This window comes from Erigeron canadensis, chromosome 3, assembly GCF_010389155.1.
Source record: "Erigeron canadensis isolate Cc75 chromosome 3, C_canadensis_v1, whole genome shotgun sequence".
In the NCBI taxonomy this organism is placed as follows: Eukaryota; Viridiplantae; Streptophyta; class Magnoliopsida; order Asterales; family Asteraceae; genus Erigeron; species Erigeron canadensis.
In genome coordinates, this window is record NC_057763.1 from 24,377,886 (window position 1) to 24,400,987 (window position 23,102).

Here is a 23,102-nt window from a genome sequence, read left to right on the forward strand (position 1 = left end):
ACGCTTAATACTAACACGTTACTAACACTCGGAGTAGTCCGAGTCCACAGTGTTGTCGCCGTCATTGCGATGAATGTACCGATAGCGTTCAGGAGACCTGACACGGTTGCTAGGTTGCGGAGATGCGTACTCCTCCCCAGGGTCGGTCAGATAATCATCAGGACGACCACCACCGATAGCGTCTTGCCAGTATAATGCGTGGTCTATAGTGGAGTTTAACGTGTTAGTGGTTGCGGTAAGTTGGAAAATAGCTTGTGTATGTCAGTCGATGTGCTGCCGAAGATAAATAATGTACTCAACTTCAATGGTGTTGCAAGCATGTTCTGCTTCAAGTCGTTCAATTGCGGCTGCAAGTGTCGCTTTGTTGGCAGTGAAGTTGTCAATGACATTGTTAACTGCAGATCTGTTTGAATCATTTTGAATCATGTGATCCTGCATCCCCATTTTTGCAGTGTGAACGATCATGTTTGGTATGTTATTTGCCATGTCTCTTTTGCAAATGTGTGTTATTTGTGTAGAAGAGTGTGTGTTTTTTAATAGATAAATTATTTGTATGATAATAGTTTGTGTAGAAGAGTTATATATATATATATATATATATGATAAATAGGGACCAATAGTGTAAAGTTTGTATAAATATCAAATATGGCCGTTAAGGACCATTAGTGTACAATTTTTTAAATTTTGAAAACAGCTAAAAGAAAAAAAAAAATGTGAAACACTCATTTTCGGGGGAACGAACCAGCGAGAACGAGCCCAGGAACGAGCCACACCTAACTGTGTGCGTTCGTTCCTCATCCAAGAACGAGTCAGGAACAGGTGGGAACGAGCCCACTGTGAACGCTCTAAACAGCTTGCAAAAACATTTGCCATTAACACATATTCTAAGTGGATGACTTGTGGTATCCACTAATTCTCTTTCTTAATCTTGCCTCATGATTTTTCTATATGTTATAATCCAATAGTTAGAAGGATTTTTAGGCTATTTTATTAAGAAGATTAATCATTTACCGTATAAGAATTTAGCATATACGGAGTAACTGAAATATCTGACACACATATGAACCCTTCCACGTGAATTCCATATCCCTTTGCTCATAGCTATAGGCTAGTTTCGTTCCTGTATTAAAAAAATAAAATAAAATAAACACAACCAGGTACGTGTAATGCAAATCAAGAGGAAACAATGACAAAAATAAATAGATATATTGTTAACATTAATGATATTTTCACAATAAAATTTACTAATTTACAACAAAGATACAAATTTTAATGCGCAGAATAAGTATTATTGTTATGTTGTAGATAACTAAAATTTATTGTAGGAGTATTATTTTCCTTTCTATTTGAGAAAATTTTGTCACAATCAAATAATTTGAACAGAGCCATCTTCAAGACAATCAAGAGCATAGGGTATGGAGCTTCTATGCCGACAACGAATCCCCCATGGACAATCGGCACCGACCCGTCAACCATACCGCCCTCTTAGTTCTTCGTTCTTGGTTTAGCGTGTGGCATTTGAATGCCGAAGTTCGGCGTTTGATTGAAGAGTGCAAAGGCGGAAGAAGACAAGAACAATAAAGGAGATATTTTAAAAATTTTAGAAGTCTTTTGTTTCTAAAGAGTTTTTCCTTCCTTGAGGTGCTTTTCAAGATGAAAAGTTATGAACAAATTAAGAAAAACTATCTTTAAGATGTACATCTTCATCATCATAGAATTTTCATTTTTGCACTTTTTCAGTTTCCTTTAACTTTGATATAGATAGAGAAGATAATGGAAGATTAGGTGAAAGACAACTTATTCTTTTTCCTTTTTTCAAAAAAAAATTTTAATAGTAGTAATTAATTTGTAAATTTTTATACTTATACTATAAATAGTTTATGAATACAGCAAATGAAGCTAGGTCAACTGGCAGTGCATCCTCGTTTTTCCCACATGTCTTGGGTTCAACTTTTAGGATTGAGAAGTCGGTAGGTTTTTAGCCTGAATCAGCTGTAACGGCTTATGGTCTACATCTTGTAGTCTAAAGTACGTGCAGGACTTCACAATTATAACGGTAAGGTGTTCCTTGATGTCGAATACCGACTAATTGTTATATAAAAAAAGAGTTTATGAATACACTCTTTACGATTTAATTGTTGTATTTTTATTATATTAAATTAAATAAAAAGTAGTTTAGTATATATTTTATGTAATTCATAAAAGATAAATTAAAAAAAAGAGATGGTGTTATGCATCTATAACGACTCAAAACTAATGAAATAATGAAAACTGATGTGGCGATGATATAACCTTTTGAATGATTCCGCATGCAACAACTATACCTGATGCTCTAAGGATGTGCAAATACCAAGTGTGTAGTCGTATATGGCCTCTATATTTATGGCCCTCAAATTTAACAATCGTTCATGAGATATAAGTTTAGTAGTATGTCGTTCAGTTATGTACGAGTAATATGTTCGTGTAACGTGATAGACGGGTGGTGGGACGACAATGGTGTTGAATGTAAAAATAAGTTAACATTAAAGAGGGTAGTGTATACACGATGAAAATCTATTTTTTTTCACATATGTTTCTTAACAGTTTAATGTTTAATTTATAATTTAATAAGCTAAAAACATAAAAAAAAAGGGATACCAAAACCGACCTGAATTGAACCAAAGCAAAATCAAATCTAACGGTTTTTGGTCAAATTTGAACCAAAACGACTCATACTTGTCCCTAGATTTTGAAGTAATATGCTTAGTTTCAGTGGCGGATCTAGGATTTTAGTTAAGGGTGTTTTTTAAGATTTTGGTTTACTTTTCTATTAGAATTTATTAGCACGGTACCCGTGCAAATGCTCATCCCTAGATGAAGCCTCACAGTCTATGACGGAGCCATGATGCTAAGGGCAGAGTCCGTTAGGTAGATCACCCCATCAACGATCACCTTATCAACGATCACCCCGTACCCTTTATAGTTAACTAACTAGGATTAGATATTTTAATTTTTTTTAAATGAGTTAATTAAGAAAAGAATGAAAAAAAATCGATAAAACAACTAAAAGCAATTAAAAACAAATCTTCTCTTTTTTCCTTAAAAAAATTTTCTAAAATAAATTCTCATTTTGTGACATTATCTAAACTAGGGTGAGCAAAAACCGAACCAGAAAACTAAAAACCGAAAAACCCCGATAAAACCAAACCGGAAAACCGAAAACCGAACGAAATCCATTGGTTTGGTTTTCGTTTTCTAAAAACCGAACGGATCAGTTCGGGTTTCGGTTTCATATGCCAAAAAACCGATAAAAAACCAAACCGAACTAAATATATTTTAATTAATTTTATATTTTTTTATCACATTACATTTATATTTATTACTTATAATTTATAAATATGTTAATATATATTTAATCTTTTTATCTTTTTAATGTACAAATCTATACACATGTATATTTTTAATAAAAAAATGTAGTAAAAACAATTCGTTTTATAAAAGTTATACAAATTTTAACACTTAAAAAAAATAATTAGTTATTAAAAAGCTTCTCTGTATTTGAGTTTTTATATCATATTTTTTTTCTTAACAATTGAAAGTTAAATTTATAACATAATATATATATATATATATAAACTTTTTTAAAAAACAAGTTATCAAAAAAACCGAAAAAAACCCGAAACCGATCCAAACCGAACCGTAAAACCAAAAATCGATCCAAGCAAAAAACGAATCCAATGATTTTGGTTTTTTAAAAACCGAATGAATCAGTTCAGGTTTCAATTTTAAACAAAAATCGACCCATACTCATCCCTGATCTAAACAAGACCAACAAAGATCAACAGCACAAGTCCATGATATAATAGAGCATATACTTCCATGATTTCCAGCAACCAAGTGTCATTCTTTTCCATCTTTAGTAACTAAACCGCCATTCTTCACTTCTTTTTTTCTTAGTGGCTCCCTCCCACTTACTCATTTTAGACATTAAACTATAAACAAATACAGTATCCATTTAAATATAAATATATATAAATACATACAATATATAAATAAACAAGTACCCATCATCAATCAAGCTAGACATTTCAAGTGTGGACCTGCAACTAACCCTTGTTTCACCTTCCTAAACTACAAAAGTCAATCAATTACAGTCACTACTAAAGGAAGTTTTTCAATAAATAGGATCAAGGGAATTGAAGTCTTTTGAGTGATCCAATAATATATTTTCAGTCTTTATAACTAACTTGTTCAAGATTTTCAAGCTTGCTACTTTCAGAGTTGTCTTTCACTAATCTCATCTGGGTCAGGGTTAGTCACTGTCTACTCACTTTCATTTTCAGTTTTTGGTTTTCTACTTTTAGCATTTTGTATCATAGATTTGACATTTATATATGATATATGATATGATATAGACTTAACCTTTATTGCCAAATTTTGCTTGTGGGCCATTTTGTTTTATTTAAATTGGAAGAACAATGAGTGCCACTATATTATACCTTAAGATGTTTATATGTATATGTGAATATCTTTGTTCAAATTTGAACAGATCAAATTATACATAATATTATCTATGTTCATATGTGAACGGTTTTTACATGAACCTGACCCGAAATATACCAGGTAGAGCCTAAAATTAAAATGGGTAAACAGACAAGGTTTTTCCCTCTTTAAGTAACCTTGGAAAAGGCGAGAGCTTTGATTCGGATGTACTTGGTCTAATTGGATTATCTTCGTGACCATTTTCGAACCCTTTCTCAGACCACCCAAAATGTTTTCCTAAGGAGGTCAAACTAGACACTTCTTATGAGGACATAAGCGAAAGTTGTAATATATTGAAAAGAAAGTGGGGTTTTGGTTTGATTTTGATTGTATGGTTTTGTCTGTTGGATTCTAAGAAGGTGGTGATGGTTTTTTTTTCTTGGATTCTAGTCAAAGATTATAGTATGACCCTTGATTGCCTTTCTTTTTAGTAGTGGGGTTTTGAAAATTTTACAACTTTTTATTGAAAGTGATTTGCTTTTCATTATCAAAACTCAAAAGTCATGCAATTTGTTTAAGATTAGTTTTTGTGCTTTGTATTCAGATCTGATCACCATGTCTTCAAGTAATTCTGCAAGGTCAAAACATAGTACTAGAATTATACAACAAACCACTGTAGATGCACGGCTACATGCCGATTTTGAGGAATCAGGAGACTCGTTTGATTACTCGAGTTCCGTGCATGTTAGCAACACAGTTGTTACTGGGGAACAGCCTCGTTCCGATAAGGTAACAACTGCATACCTTCACCACATTCAAAAGGGTAAGTTGATTCAGCCTTTTGGATGTTTATTAGCCCTAGATGAAAAAACTTTCAAAGTAATTGCCTATTCTGAAAATGCCCCTGAAATGCTTACAATGGTAAGCCACACTGTGCCCAGTGTTGGTGAAAGTCCGGTTCTCGGGATTGGTACTGATGTTAGAACTATATTTGCGGGTCCTAGTGCTAATGCCTTGTATAAGGCCTTAGGATTTGGGGAAGTCTCTTTGCTAAACCCCATTTTGGTTCATTGTAAAACATCCGGGAGGCCTTTTTATGCCATCATTCATCGGGTTACGGGCAGTTTGATCCTAGATTTTGAGCCCGTTATGCCTAATGAAGTTCCAATGACTGCTGCTGGCTCTCTACAATCTTATAAGCATGCAGCCAAAGCCATAGCCAGGTTACAATCTCTGCCTAGTGGCAGCATCGACCGACTCTGTGACACAATGGTCCAGGAGGTTTTTGAGCTCACGGGTTATGATCGTGTGATGGCTTATAAGTTTCATGAAGATGATCATGGTGAGGTGGTTGCTGAGATCACTAAACCGGGTCTTGACCCTTACCTTGGGTTACATTATCCAGCCACTGATATACCTCAAGCAGCCAGATTCTTGTTTATGAAAAATAAGGTTCGAATGATTTGTGATTGTCGAGCCAAGAATGTAAAAGTAGTTCAAGATAAGAAACTCTCATTTGATTTAACATTATGCGGTTCAAATCTCCGGGCCCCACATAGTTGCCATTTACAGTACATGGAAAACATGACCTCGATTGCCTCTTTGGTAATGGCAGTTGTCATAAACGACATCCATGATGAAGGCGAAACTTCTGATCCACAGAAACGAAAAAGGCTTTGGGGTTTAGTTGTGTGCCATAACACGACTCCAAGATTCGTTCCATTTCCTTTGCGTTATGCGTGTGAGTTTTTGGCTCAAGTTTTTGCCATTCACATCAATAAAGAACTGGAATTGGAAAACCAGATTCTGGAGAAGAATATCTTACGCACACAAACACTGTTATGTGATTTGTTGATGCGGGATGCTCCATTAGGTATTGTAGCACAAAGCCCGAATATCATGGATCTTGTTAAGTGTGATGGGGCGGCTCTTCTTTATAAAAGTAAAGTATACCGAATGGGGGTTAGCCCAACTGAGTCTCAAATTCATGATATAGTATCGTGGCTCTATGAATACCATATGGATTCTACGGGGTTGAGTACCGATAGTTTATACGATGCTGGTTATCCCGGGGCTCTAGCTCTTGGAGACGTAATATGTGGGATGGCATCGGTTAGGTTAACTGAAAAAGATATTCTTTTTTGGTTTAGATCAAACACGGCTTCAGAAATTAGATGGGGGGGTGCAAAACACGAGAAGGGTGAAAAAGATGATGGTAAAAGAATGCACCCAAGGTCTTCTTTTAAAGCCTTTTTAGAAGTCGTGAAAACTAGAAGTTTTCCATGGAAGGAATTTGAGATGGATGCCATTCACTCATTGCAGCTAATTATGAGGAATGCTTTGAAAGAAAGTGAAGTGGTGGATATGAAAACAGATGTTATTCAGGAGGGTTTTAATGAGCTTAAACTTGATGGGCTGCAAGAATTAGAATCAGTTACAAGTGAGATGGTTAGGTTGATCGAAACTGCTTCTGTTCCTATACTCGCAGTTGATGTTGATGGTTTAATAAATGGATGGAATACAAAGATAGCTGAGTTGACTGGTTTGACCGTAGAAGACGCTATTGGTAGCCATTTGTTGACACTTGTTGAAGATTCTTCGGTTGACAAAGTCCAAAATATGCTGAACCTGGCACTAGAAGGTATCCACTTTAGCTCATAAGTTACATATTTTTTCTTATATAGATTGGAGGTGAAAAAATGGGTGGGTTGGGTAATGGGCCAAAATGGGTTTGGTAGTGAAGACCAGCTAGTTTTTTCATTTCATTTTAGTTTTTGCACGTCATGTTAATTGTACTCGTGTTTTCTGTATCACTAGGAAAAGAGGAAACAGGTGTCGAATTTGAAATCAAAACGCATGGATCAATGGGCGAGTCTAAACCAATCACGCTTGTGGTAAATGCCTGTGCAAGCAGGGACGTAAACGAACATGTTGTAGGTGTGTGCTGTATTGCACAAGATATAACTAACCAAAAGATGATAATGGACAAGTTCACTCGAATAGAAGGCGATTACAAAGCTATAGTGCATAACCCGAACCCATTGATTCCCCCAATCTTTGGAACTGATGAATTTGGTTGGTGTTCTGAGTGGAACCAAGCCATGACCGAGCTATCTGGAATACCAAGAGAACAAGTCATCGATAAAATGCTTTTGGGTGAAGTTTTTGGGACAAATGCAGCATGCTGTCGACTGAATAATCAAGAGTCTTTCATAAATCTGAGCATTGTTCTTAACAAAGCTCTGACTAGTCAAGAAGCAGTAAAGATTTCATTCGGGTTTTTTGCTAAAAGTGGAAAGTATGTAGACTGCTTGTTATGTGCAAGTAAACGGGTCGACAATGAGGGTACAGTCACCGGGCTTTTCTGCTTCTTACAGCTAGCAAGTAAAGACCTTCAACAAGCTATTCATTTTCAAAGAATGTCTGAGCAAATTGCAGCAAAGAGACTTAAAGCTTTAGCTTATGTGAAAAGACAGATTAAAAATCCACTTGCTGGGATTATATTTTCAAGAAAGATGATGGAGGCAACCGATCTGGGAGATGAGCAGAGGGAGCTTCTTCATACAAGTGCTTTATGTCAAAAGCAACTCAATAAAGTACTTGATGACACTGATCTTGATAGCATTGTTGACGGGTATGTCTAATTTAAATGTAATCCTTTTTTAAATATCGTTGAAATTTATTGAGATCTGTAACACTATTCAAACTTTGGCAGGTATTTGGATCTGGAGATGACAGAGTTTACTCTCCAGCAAATCTTGGGTGCCTCCTTAAGTCAAGTGATGACAAAGACCGACATAATGGGAATTCAAGTAGTAAATAGTGTAGGAGAAAGTATGTTGTTGGAGAAACTGTATGGAGATAGTTTAAGGCTGCAGCAAGTTCTTGCAGATTTCTTGTCACTGTCGGTTTCTTGTACACCAACCGGTGGCCTTCTCATAATTGCAGCCAAGTTGACCAAAGATGTTTTAGCCAAATCAGTTCAGCTTGTGAATTTAGAACTCAGGTATGTACTATTTAGTCTCAAAATGGGCAGGATGGACAGATTGAGCTAGAGGTAAGAAACAGGTTTTCGTTGATATGGGTCTGAAATTTGGGTTGCTTTCTCATAATCATGGTTTTTGTTCAATTAAATATTTTTAATTAATAACTAGTCTGTCTATCATGAATTTCAAATAATATATAATTACAATAAAAAGCCGTCACTGAAGTAAAATCTTTTACAAAGTTTTATACTATAATAAACGACTATAATAACCCAAATTGGACTATTCACAAGTAAATGGATCAAAACTGTCGCCTCTTATATTATGAGCTGATTTGACCCATTTCCATAGGATAACACACACGGGAAGTGGGGTTCCAGAGGAGCTGTTAAGCCAAATGTTTGGAAACAGTACAGATGCAACAGAAGAAGGAATAAGTTTGGTGATTAGCCGAACCCTGTTGAAGCTCATGAGTGGAGATGTGGAATACTTGCGAGAAGCTAGAAGGTCGACTTTCATCATTTCTGTTGAACTTGCCTCTGCTGGAACAAAGAAAGCATCAACAGACTAACTTTCTCCTTTGTTGGTGTTGGTTCTTTTCGAAAATTAGATTAAGTGTTGCTTTGAGTTTGTCCTCTGTATGTTTTTGTTAATTTCCAATTGTAATCGTGGATTTCGTTGCTTTGAGAATAATATTTTGTAAGTTCTTGTGTTTAAGGTCTATAATGTTATTGTCATCTATGTCTCAGCAGTAAGCAATCATAGATGCATGTAAATACAGGTAATTAGGCTATATTGAACTATTGTATCTCTAAAACAATGAGAAGATATTTTTTTTTTTATATATATTTGAACAATTTCAAGAGACTACAAGCAATTACTAATACTATTAACTTAGCTAATTAACCTGGGTCATTGACTTGGAGTATGATCTTTAGGCCTATTCCTTCTCTTACTAGCTAGTGTGCGCGGGTAAAACTTAAGAGGTATTTGAAAGTTGTATTGCCGATAAATCAGCACACAGAGTAAGTGTTTGTGGCTGGTGCGCACGGACAGAAGGCTAGCATCGTCAATCGTATGAGAGATATGAATTAAGCTTGATAAATTCAGATATAAAAAGAAATCAACGGAAATAGAAGGAATACCTACCTAAACATCTAATTTGAGATCCATGACATGTGAAAGATGAAATTGTGGACTCATATTTTTTATGAGAGAATGTGACGTGTAAACAGTCTTTAAGTGTAAAGGACCTCCGGCGTGAAATAATGAATGCGTGTTGTAAAGATAGAAATGTTATAATGGGCATATACCAAACATGCAAAGCATATGCCGGCACTCAGACACTTCTAAGTTCTAACATATATCACGTCACAAATAGGTAAGGCCTATAAGCTTAAATGTTCATAACCAAAACACGTAAAGCACTAAAGCATATCAAACAAACAAAAATGGCGAAGCTAGAAATTTTTGAGTGGGGTCGGGATCTAGATTTTTTTTTTTTTCCTAACGTTATTTTTTAAGTAATATGTTCGGGTCAGTGATTCGATTCGGGTCGGGTAAAAAATTAGATACTATTATTATAAAAAAAAGTTTCAATCACGGCAAAACTAAACATTTGTCCAAGACAAGTAAACATTGAAAAGGAGACAAACGGTTGGTACCTAGTTTGATTCACTACAGAAATTAGATTTCAGTCTTACGACCTTTAAGAACCTTGAATTCAGTGGGCTAAGTTTTAATTAAGTAATGAGTTCTAATTTGGGCTAAGTAATTTTGTTGGCTTATGTAAAATGTAATGGATCAATTTTATTGCTTAGTATATAAAAAAATTCACAATTAAGATGGGGGGTCGAAACCAAATATATCGAAATTTTTCTACACGAAAATAATATACCTTCTACATTGCAAAAAAAATTTCGAGGGGTCGGGTGCCCCTCCCGGCCCCTATGTAGCTACACCCTTACCTACCAGTATCATACACGAAACTTTTTTAAGTGGCGTTCAAGTCTCCACCTAGTCAGCTACTAATATCTTTTTTCTCATAAAAAAGAGCAATAGTCAGAAATTTACATGTAGGCCCGGGACTTATAAGGAAGGAAGGGTAGTGTATTTTAGCTGGGCCTATGATAGGTACTTATGGGCCGTTATGTTAGTGTAAGATTTGGGTCATGATTGAGATACCCAACGAGTGCGAACAAGAAGATTCCGTAGATGTTTTATTAGATAAGGTATTTGTTAACTAGTTTGTGTTTTGTATTTGTCCCATGTTAGATGAAGATGACAATTTAAGTGTGTATATAAGTCTTGAATTGGCTAAAATATTCGAATAGTTTGGAAAGCTATTTGGAGGAAAATTTTAGAATATTATATAAAAAATCTTGACTTAGCACCTTTACATCCTTTACTTTAAAAATACAAAAAACCAGTCTCTATATTTTGTGTTGTTATAAAATTCGTTTTATGTTTTGGTGGTTATCAAAAACAGTTTTAGACGGGTTTATTGACAGTTTTAAAACTGTCAAGAGTCTTTAAAACAAGGAATAGGGACGTGCATTCCATTATCTTTTCTTCTGATCTTTTTATTTATTTTTGAAAAAACACAAATAGAATGTTCATTGAGATAGATTAATAACGTTGTTTACAGTGGCGGATCTTAAAATTTTTAGCAGTGGGGCCAAATTATTTTTTACCCATCGCTATGTTCCGGGTATTATATTATGGTCATGCAATACACTTAATCGGGTCGGGTCAAACAAAAATAACACTAATAATCTAAGTTTTCCATTCAAATAAGCAATACATAGTTCCTAACCAACAAAAAACTACAAAGACTTATGAATATACCAAGATAAAAGGCGTTGGATTGTAGATTGTGGGAGATATACCTTGTTACATGGATTGTAGATTGTTGGCTAAAACATAGAATTATGAATAGACTAAGTAAATTGTGGGTTATAAAAACTAAAAAGGTAAATTTAATTTTTTCTGGAGCCTAAAACTCAAAAAAGGAGGAAGACCTTATTATGTGGATTGTGAATTTTAGGCTAAAACATAGAATTATTAATAGACTAAGTGAATTGTGAGTTATAAAAACTAAAAAGGTAAAAAAATAATAATTTTCTTGAGCCTAAAACTCAAATAAGGGAGGAATACTTTGTCATGTGGATTGTGATTTGTAGGCTAAAACATAGAATTATGAATGGACTAAGTTAATTGTGGGTTATAAAAACCAAAAAGGTAAATTTTATTGTACTATTAAATTTATTAAACGTATCAAAAGTTTTTAAAAATAATCCTTGAGGGGCGACTTATTAGATATAAATTATTTTGAACAAAATACGGATATATTAGTGCTACTAAACGAAAAAAAGGTGGTGGCCCGTGAGAACCGCCATTGGTTGTTTAATCTTTTTGTTTTGGGTGAATCCTGGGAGGAAACTAGTCTGGAACAAGCAGTGGCGGAGCTAGTAGGGGGCTAGGGGTGCTTAGCCACCCCTAACCAGCCCATAATTCCATTACAAGTACTGTTCGTAGCTGGCTTGTACGAAGGATTTTGCAGAGTTTCGTTCATGAAACTAAGTGACCGTCTGACCGATGTATAAATATTGAAAATCCATTCCCTTCCTCTAGTGATTCTTTGGCTCTTGCGTAATACGTTGCTCATATGACTATACGAAATCAACGGGTGTTTGAAAAAAAAATAGTGGTGCTCATTCTGTGGTTTGTTGATTGTTGAAATCTAGAAGATGATGTCTCAATTAATTTAATGATTTATTTAAAATACACTATGTTGGAGGATAGTACACGGCCCACTAACACTATAAACTCTTTAAATATACCACCAAATCAATAACAATTGAAATTGAAAGTTTATTTTGTTAAAAGCAAAAACATAAAGAAGTAAAATGGTAACGTTTAATAATATTAGTTTAATAATCTTTTAACAAATTATTATGTTTAAAGAACTAAAAGGATAAGTTTATTTCATTATTTTAATGTTATAGTAACAAATTAATATGAAGATTCACGTATATATCATATCAAAATTCGATAATGAAAAGAGACATTTTTAAATATCATACAACTTATTAATATTAATGTTGTTCTTTGTTAAAATTATTTTTAGCTGTTGAGATACATAGCTAATAATTCTTATATTAATTACTCGGTTGAATTGCTAGAAAAAATTAACTATAAGCTTCTTAAACCGAAGGGTGCCCGTATCTTGCAACTACATATATATGACTTGTTACAATGTCGTAATATTATATCAGTCTAAGCCCCCCTTAACTTCAAAACCTGGCTCCGCCTCTGAGAGAAACAACCCGCGTTGTATGAGGGCTAATATTCGTTAAAGTTAGTGATTAATATGTCTGTTTATAATATTATATCACGTCCTCAATTTGTTTATAATATGTCTGTTTAGTTTATGTATTCTCAATTTACTATTTCTAACATGTTTTAGTGATAAACGCCACAATACACCCGATCTCTTCAAAGAAACCAGGACAATTATTTTTGGTAAAGGAAGATGTTAGGTTTGGTATTAGGTTTCTGAAAACTACTTTTATAATCAGATTTAAATTCGGGTTTAGAATTACTTAAATCATGCCTATATGGTTATACTAGATTTTAGACCCGTGTCCAACACTGGACACGAGGTTTACGATATTATCAATATTAGATCTTCATATTTTTAAGTCATAAAAGCTTATAATTTTGAAGAAATACGGTTCTAAGTGTTATATTTATAGTACAATAATCATATGTTTGTCACTGTAATGATTAGCCTAGACGTATTGATGGAATTGTTTATCGTAGTCATTCCGCAAGCCACATGCTATATATAATAATTTCTCCGTTATAGAATATTTTGAAACCAGTTATACTCATAATGTGATATTATTATGAAAGATAATTAAGAATTAAAATATAAACATATTTGTGATCATGTACTTGACGTTCAAGTATATGTATTTAATCATGATGCGCGTCTATAACTGTGACAACCCTCATTTTCCGACTAAGACAACGTACTTATATTTATCTAGGTATCTATCCCTAGAGGTTTGTTAGGGAAATTGACCTTCTAGACATTTAGGCATATTGACAATTGCCCTCTAGTACGGTGAAATGCCTTAGAAATGCCATAAACAATAACTAGAATCATTCGAGATAATCTCAAGTAATAAACTAGTTTTAAATGAACTTCATAAAATACCTTTGAACAAAAATTTTTATTGTTAATCAATTAAGTTATATAAACAATAATGTAAGATTCACAAGTTGAGATTACAATCAAAATTCCTATAAATTGTCCAACAAATTAAACACCAAACCAAATTTAAGTAAATATGGCCATGAAAATAAAAATTTCCATCTCGAAAATATTTGTAAGTTATATGTACATAAAGTGCTTAAATAATGAGTAAGTATATATATGCTCAAAAATAAATACAAGTTTACAACTAATAGCTTATGTAACCAACTAAAAATACAAGAATATATCCTTACATACATATATACATGACATATACATACACTTATATATTTTTAACCAAAACAACTAATTACCTACATTTAACTAACATAACACTTACAAAATAAATACCCACTTAACCTATACTCACACTACAATATATACACTATTTTTATACAAAAAAAAATAAAATAAGAAAACCCCTTCAAAACCCCCTTGATGGCCGACCCCTTTACCCCATACAACACCTCCAATCAAAATTCATCCTCCCTTATACTCCCCATACAATTAACACTCCAACACTTATTCTTCCAACACACACACAAACACATTCTTACACTCAAACAACTACTTTCTCTCCTCTCTTTCTCTCTTCATTTTTGGCAGCCCTCAAGGAAGAAAAAGGAAGAAAAATCCATCTAAACACATATTAATAATAAGGGTTATAGGCTAGATTAATAAAGGGTTAATTCAAGCATAGTTTAAGGGTTATATTAAGGTTGAAACAAGGGTTGTTGGAGGCATTAAGGGTCACGAAAATCTGCATATTTTCATCATCAAAAAGTGTTCTTCAAGGGTATATATCTTCATCTCTTTTCTAGATTAATCTTGTTCTTGTTCATATTAAAAAGGTTCTATCAAAAGTTCATGTTTTCTTTATGTTTTCTTTTGATTATACACTTGATGAGGGCAAGTTGATAGAATCTTTTCTTTCATGCTATTGCATGTCAAGATCTAGAGAAAAGATTCAAGGATTCAACAAGTTTAAGACCCAAAAGTGTTGTTATAGATTAAATAACTTTTAAAGTGATTTTTCCTTTGAAATATGGTCATATTTTTATATATTTTGATGAATATATTTCTGGAGTTTTTCATAAAAATATGTTTTTAAGTTGTTGAATTGAAGATGGATAAAGATTTGTTGTTAATATGATGAGATGATTACATGCATGCTTAGATTTGCACTAGTTTAATTTGATTTTTGATATGGGACTTGAGATGGATCTTTTAAGGATGATTGATGAACTTGAAATTGATTGAAATCTGCATATTTGATGTTAAGAGATACAAAATAAAGTAATAATCTTGTTAGTGGTAATTTAGAGGCTAAAGCAAGCAAACAAAACCATTGGTGAGTTGATATAACCAATAAACATTCTGACAGAATTGATCTCCTGTCTTAGAACGGGTAAACTGAACATGTTAGGACATTTTCAAGAAAAACTATCAAAATAAAAGTTGTAGACAAATGAGTTAAGATTAACCTCCAACTAGAATTACTCAAAAATACTAAACCAAACGAAAGATATGATTTTTCTACTGAAACTGGTCAAAACTGTAATTTTGTATGAATACTTTATAAACTTTAACAATTTTTATCTCCTAATCCATAAAGTTCCAGGAGGTCATACTTGGTGAAAAGTAATTTCAATGTGTTGTGAACTTAAAATAAAATTATGAGATTTTTCTAACAATCAGAACATCAAGAACTTTTATAAAACTTCTGATGTCGCAAGCAGTGCCCATTCGGGACAGTTTGTGTTTGGATCATTTTTACGGACACCAAACATCATCTAAAAATTCACCAAAAATTCACAAAAATACTAGATACATATGAGTCACTTTGTAAAAATCATGAAGGTCCAAATAATTCGTATTGACCCCAAAATAGTAGCTAACATTTCTTAAAAATAAAGTATAAAACAGAAAATTTGTAAGTAATCTTATAAATGACATAATGGGCTATGTAACGAACTAAGAACCATAACGGGCTAACCCGGCCCAAATAATGAACCCATAAGGAGCACAAATCAGTAGGCCCACTTGGCCCAATAAGCCTTATAGCCCAATAACCACTATGACCCATTATGCACCTAACCCAAATAAGGTAAAGCCCAATAACTAATGTAAGCCCAAAACATTTAAAAGCCCATGACACCTAAGGCCCAATTGATAATGGCCCATAACACTTAAACGAAATTCATGAGATAAGTGAAATCAAAATAAAACAAAAGTTAATTAAGTGAGATTGACATAAGTAATTATGTTAACCAAGCTATATATTGATATCACAAATGTTAATTCACGCTAAAATCGGTTACACAACAAATGATGAATAAGGATAACATAACTTAATATGATATTTCTACATGATGACCTAAGATGCCAAGTGAAACCACAAATGAAGCCAAGTTACCAAAAATCTAACAACTTATAACTACGCATGTCATTAAAGTAACCTTTTTACACCATCAATCGCTACAACCAAAACAATGCGAATGTTGGCAATATACTTGGATTCCACAATTGATAGCAACATAATGAAAGTGGCATTTCTAAGTGATGGCTTAAGATAGGAACTTACGTGTATTAGTCCTATCGTAGGGATAGTCTTGGCTTTCAAATGTGATTGAGAAACGTGACGGATGTATGATGGAGCGATTGATGGGAAGTACCCATTTTGGATAAGTGAAAATAATATGCGGCATATCAAGGTGAGTCATAGCCCCCTTTCAAACTATTTTATGTGTTTTAACTATCGGGGTGAAAAGCATGCTATATAAGCTAAATTGCTTTTATTATTACATATATATGAAATGATTCTTGATATTATGATTATGAAATGAAATTGATTCGTATGTTCATTATGATAAATGATTTATATGATGAGCTTGAGTTCTGTCAAACCGCTTTCTTCGGTTCACTACTATTTACTCCGATTATGGAGGCCTGTAGTTAGTTAGTTGCGCAACTAGGTTTCGTCCACCCACCCATTTGTGTAACGGTGGAAGGTTGGTTGCCTTTGTGACAACTTCCACTTCCAGTCCGACCACGGGTGTTCTAGCTACCTTACTTAGGTCGTCTCCATGGCACGACCCGTTATTAATATTATTATTACGGCACTTGATTGACAGCTTGTGCAAGATTTGTATTATTTATTATTGGATTTTGAAAAAAATGGTAGTAGTAGTGGCTCAAGCATTTATTCATCAAAATTATGCCCTTGTGGCTAAGTGAAATTGATATTAATATTGTTGATAATTGGAAATTGTTTGGACATACGGATTGGGTATCGTCCTTCATATGATATCTTGAAAGACGTTGAAATTGGTGATATTGAAATAATTTTGGTAACCGAATGATTTTGGTATGATATATGATTAATCGATTTATATACTTTTTCTCTCATGATGATTTGACCAATGAGAACCTGAAATTTTACTATGGATTTTTCCAAGTCTTGATATGACTTTATGGTTTTTGGAATTTGATAACATGATATGAAAATTTTGTCGATCATATGGTTTGGATATTTCGAAATGTAATAGTAATCGGTTTTTCTAAGTATTAATACGGTGATGTACCAAAGTTTATATAAAAACCTATGCACTCACCAACTACGTCTTCGTAGTTGACACTTTTTCTTCATGCTTTTCAGGAAATAAGCTTAAGCATTGAGGATTTATATGCTCCATGATTATTTGCATTGCACTTTGGAGTCAAAGACCAAACTTTGTGATAGGCAATGGAATCCGTCTTGATCATTGTAGTTACTATTTCATGTGCTTGTATTTGGTTCGTGGACTTAATATCCAAGTATGGTGGACGCATTTGTACTTGGAAATTGGTTCACATGTTTGTACATTGTAAATTATTTTTATCAAATAAAGCTATGGTGAATGTTATTTATAATCCTTTGTTTTGAATACTCGACTTTCTGTACATCTCATTGTTCCGCCTTAGTTGGGGTGTTACAATAACACGCATAGGTTTATTTTCAATCACTTGTTCTATGATAATATGATAACAATTAGGATTGTTTTTATATTCTTTGATAACAATTAGAACTCTTGATTTGAGTGACAACTGTAACATTAAACATTAATATGTAAAACTAATATATAAAATGGAGAAAATTATGTACCTTTTTTTTTATTGAGAGATAAAATTAATCTTGAATGTAGTTTATATTGATTTGGATTTAGGATTCAAGTAACCCTTTGTTGTAAATCGTGTTTGAGATATGTATCTAGAGTTCACATTGTATTTATATCAAATATTAAACTAAATATTAATATTTATAATTATAAAAATCTAATATAATATTTGTTAATAAGTCGTTAGGTTTTAAAATAATTTTTTGTAGAAAATATTTCATATGTTAAATGTTTTTTTAATTTAATTAAATGATTATAAATTTTAAAAAATTCTCTCAAGTTGATGGTTAAAAATAAATATAAATTAAGTATTCAGGGCTAAAAAGTGTAAATTATTGATGAAAATAAAAAAGTGTAAATTAATGAGACTTTTTCTACAAATTAATATAAATACTAATATTATAATATATTTGGATAATGATTATTAGGATTTTTAATTTTTAGTTTATCTAAATGATGACATCATCAAAAGTCAATTTGATGAAATTGAGCGATGTGATTGGTTAATAAGTTATTAGTTCAACTGCTTTATAGTATATATTAAGATTAAGATTAAAGTTGTGGATATTTTACATCTTAATAATTTATTCATTGTTTAACTTTAAAAAAGTTCCTCTCGGAAAATTTATATGGAGTAGTTACCAAAAGTTTCTCAATAAAGTTGGTTCTTAGCATATTGGTTTATTAAAAGTAGTTCACCAACCACTTTTACTAATTTTCATGACTTTTATTGTTTGTTATTTCTTTGTTTAATATTTGCAGTTATATCTCATCAATGATTGTTCCAATTATTTGAAAGCATAATTTCATTTTATTTATTCACTTACTCTAATTTATTATCTACATTAGCAACTAAAACTTTGTGATTTAACTTAGAAAATCCTCCACGTCACTTTGAAACGGTGAAATAGGGTCATTGCAAAGTTTTTCGTCGTCTTTAGCTATTTCAAACAAGTCAAGATATTCCAATTTATAACAAAAGTTAAACTTTTGATTAAATAACTAAAATTCAAATATGTTTTAGTCATGCATTGCAACTTAGAGACTAAAGATAAAGACATTAAATGAAGCCTTCAACACTTGGACTTGTAACATGTTATGAATGTGTATAGTTGTATAATCATCCAAATATCATAACTTTTTAATTTATTTATCACACTGTATAATTTTTATCAGACCATATAAACTAACACTGCATAATTGAGATATATGAATCAAAAATTATATATGATATCCATATCATTTTCCGTATATCATAGTCACAGATGAAAACCATGTAACGAATGTGTCATGTGTGGACGCTAATTAACGAATGTTTGTACCTCAAAAGGATTATTGTGAAACAACAATACAAATAATAAACGTTTTTTTAAACACCACAAATATAAATGGACCTTTCTGTTTTTACTTAGGAGCAAGTCTAGACTTGATTTTCTCCACTTCTTTGGTTCCAACTTGGAATGCTTTAGTTAACACAACATCTTCCACCGTGGGAGACGACGCAAACAAAGCGTTTGCCACTCTTTGTGTACCCGGCAACTGGCTATTGAAGGCTGCAAGAGCGGCTGCAGGAACTTTCCCATTATTTAGCTGGAAATGAATTAGGCCTCTTGGAAATGTGAATATTTCACCTTTCTTGATAGTCTTGGAGAAGAGTTTGTTTTCTGTGGTGATGAATCCGACATCCAATTCTCCTTCAAGTACAAACACAATTTCAGTGGCTCTTGGGTGAGTGTGTGGCGGGTTAATGCCACCAGGTGCATAATCAACCCGAGCCATAGACACACCCAATGTGTTTAGCCCGTTGATTTGGTTTACTGAGGCTGGGGTCACTGTTGCGCCGAATGTATTGTTGGTGCCCGCGGGTTTTGCTAAACCCGGGAAGAAAAAATCCTCTGCTGATATGTTGCTTTTACAAGCGAATCCGTTCATTTTTACACCTATATCAAGATTTAACAAACATGTTAATTATTATATTAAAAAAAAATTCCAATGTTTAGAAAATCTCAAACATTTTCTGAAGTAACTTTTTCTTAGACACATATTTTTGAATAGTGATCAATAAACATAAGAGTATGATTAATCTACCACAATAGGCAACCTTCACAATAAGTTATATAAGTTAGTAATACATAATATCACTTTCTTGATTACATTTTCGTGGTCCATCTAAAATAAGTTACGAGCTCGGGTTAACGTATAAACGTACCACAATAAGCAACCTTTACAATAAGTTATATAAGTTAGTAATACAACTACACAATTTTTGTTTTCGTTTAGTTGTGTTAATAGCTCTACCATTTCTAAACGTACAATCTATATATTTCTCTTTATCTTAAACTAGCTAATCAACCTGGGTTCAACCCAGGTTAACGTATAAACGTTTTGCAAATAAACCGAATGATACCGAGGTGGCTTTAAAATATATAGTCATATTAAAATATATAGTAACAACGTTAAATAAGTTGAAAAGTTATAACAAGTTATTATGTAAAAAACGAAACTAAACGGAAACAAAAGTTATGTAGTTGTGGACACACGTTGAAATTCATACGATTGGTAAAAACAAAAAAGTAAAACCAATATCCGAAAAGACACTGTAATTTAAATTAAAAAGTATGATAACGATGTTATAATTAAATTAAAAGGATACCTGACATACAAACAATTTATCAAGTATCTTAAAAATAAGAATTCCACGATGTTAGCACTACCATTTCTAAACGTACAATCTATTTCTCTTTATCTTAAATTTTAAATATAGATTCATTAAAAAAGAAAACCACGTTGTTAGCATTATCACTTCCACTCTACGTGCATCACCAATTTTTTATAGGCCCATTAAATCGATACCCTATTGATTGATGGATCAGTTTAATTAAAACTGGTTTTTCAGTTGAACCGACTATTGAATCGACAGGAAATTGTGATTCTTTTTTCTTTTCTTAAAAGCAAAACTTTCTTTAGATGTAATTTTGAGTTGTTAATAATGTTCTTTTATTATTGTCAAAACTAAATGTTATTATTGTTTCATTGCTTAATTTGATGATTCGTATTTTGGATGATTTGTAAAACTTGAAATTTACATTATTTTAGAATGTAATAATTTGATATTATTTGTGAGTGAACTGTAAGTGTTTTTTTTCCCTAAATAATACGAGTAACAATTTTAGTAGTCTTACGAAGATACTAGTCAATTTGATTGAGCGGTGCTTTTACTCGGTTTAAAACACTGTCCATCGCTAGCATCCTCCACCAAAGAAAAGCTATTTTTCAAATATAATTGAAATAACAACATTACTACGCGGATACCAAAACTATCAATCAAATTTAGTCAATAAATCAACGCCAATAACACTTGCCGAAAATTCAAAAGAGACGAAAAAATAATTTCTAACAAATGAGTTGGCCAAATGGAAAACAATGAATTCAATGCCAGTCTACCAAAAAATAATAGATGCGACAATAAAACATTGACTTATTCTTTAAGGCAGAACCTACATCATATTTACTAAAGGATAAGTACATTGACTTAGACTTGTATAAAAATCGTATGCCTCTTTTTTCCATGTATATCCACTAGTTGACCAACAACTAGATGGATTGGTATTTGGGAACTCGAGATTTTAAAGTTTTGGGTTTAATTCGGATGTAAGCAAAATGATTCCGGGCTTAAACCAGGTTTCTTTCGGTATTAGAGTTAGGGTTTGTTTGTTTTTTTAACCATTAAATGACTGAATTGATTAAGTGACTGAATGGATAAATAATGTCCGTATGAATTAAGTCAATTGTTTTTTATTTATTAAGTAAAAAAAACATTTTTAATGACTTAATGGATTAAGTATTTTTAATTAAGTCATGACTTAATTTATTAAGTCCTAAACAAATACCACCTTAGATGTATGAAGAGACAACGTTAGTGAAACCAAATAAACTTGTGTTGTTTAAAGGTAGAAAATAAAGATTGGAAGATCATGAATAAGGTACCTGAAGCAATATCTGCAACACAAACATCTTGAAGTAGATCAGGATCAGCCGAGACAAAAGAAGCCATAAAGATGGCCATCATCATGCCAATCATTACCAATCCATAATAATCTCTTCTTGAAGCCATTGGAAATCTAGAATATATAATACCGCAATAAGAAGCCCTTTTTCACTTTATAATTAACTTGAATGGTGTAATAAATTATTTTCGACAGGAGAAAATTTAAGTGGGTTGGAGTGGGAGAAGATGTTAATGGGCTATATGGTATTTATAGTAGGTGGAAATTAAAAATGGAAAAGACATTGTGACAGAAATCCCAAATGGTTAGCTGGTCCCTTTCGCTTCTTTTATAAAATATATCTTGGTTATACGACTTCATTAAATTTTTGTTTCAAGATAAGTGGGAATTTACAATTTTGTATTGATTTTAAACTATTTGAAAACGATTTTTCATGACGATTCAGAATTTACGATAAGTTGGAGTAAAATGGTTCCATATGTAGTTTTTCAGGTTAACTTTAAGATTTAGACTAAACTGCAAAAGTTAACAAGTGGCCGGCCTTTATACTTGCTATGATTTTTGACATGAGGAATTTTAGCCTAAAAATCTTTTAAATGTATTGAATGCGGAAATTCAAGTGAAAATATTAGGAAAAAGATCGATTAAGTGAATCCACTTGTCACATTCACAAGACTTTAGGAGTATAATATGTTAATGTAAAGAGTGGTGTAGTGTAGTTACTTATAGGTTAAGGTATGTATATTATAGATAATTTCATTAAGAGTATAACATGTATATTCAGTAAAAATATTTAAATTAATGAATTAATGAGAGAAGTAGCTTGGTTGGATATGGTTGAAAAATATTTTGGATAGATGTAACGTGTGAGTTGAGAATGTGGTAAAACTTAAGGTATTTTGAGTTTTTTAAAGATTGAATGTTGAAAAGGATGATGGGTAGTTTTGTTTTATAAAAGAGTAAAGATTAGAATAATTAACATGCATCCAACACACAGTGAGGTCTCCAGATCGAATCCTGAAAGGGCAAAATTTTATCCATAATTAGTGTTATGTTTTCAGGCAGCTATTTAGGGATTTTTCCTCTTACCGGGTTACCGAGGGGGGGGGGGGGAGAATTAATGTCGATCATCTAACCCTTCGTTTCAAATGTTTCTTTGACGCCCCGTCTTAAAGAAAAATGAATAATTAACATGCGATTTGGAACCATTTTATCATGTACATTTGTC

At 32.6% G+C, this 23,102-nt stretch overlaps 2 protein-coding genes across 2 annotated transcripts; one reads left to right on the plus strand and one right to left on the minus strand.

The window, feature by feature from the left end:
• Positions 1–4,052: 4,052 nt before the first annotated feature.
• Positions 4,053–9,164, plus strand: LOC122592664 (phytochrome A1). The gene is made up of 5 exons (XM_043764947.1): positions 4,053–4,290; positions 5,066–7,102; positions 7,279–8,095; positions 8,177–8,467; positions 8,799–9,164. Exons 2-5 carry the CDS (start codon positions 5,077–5,079, stop codon positions 9,016–9,018), a joined length of 3,354 nt encoding a protein of 1,117 aa, XP_043620882.1. The 5' UTR covers positions 4,053–4,290; positions 5,066–5,076; the 3' UTR covers positions 9,019–9,164.
• Positions 9,165–19,077: 9,913 nt separating this feature from the next.
• LOC122592626 (germin-like protein 5-1) lies at positions 19,078–22,103 on the minus strand. The gene is made up of 2 exons (XM_043764908.1): positions 21,855–22,103; positions 19,078–19,807 (listed from the first exon to the last, which is right to left on the minus strand). The coding sequence occupies exons 1-2, from the start codon at positions 21,979–21,981 to the stop codon at positions 19,272–19,274; spliced, it is 663 nt and encodes a 220-aa protein (XP_043620843.1). The 5' UTR covers positions 21,982–22,103; the 3' UTR covers positions 19,078–19,271.
• Positions 22,104–23,102: the final 999 nt, after the last annotated feature.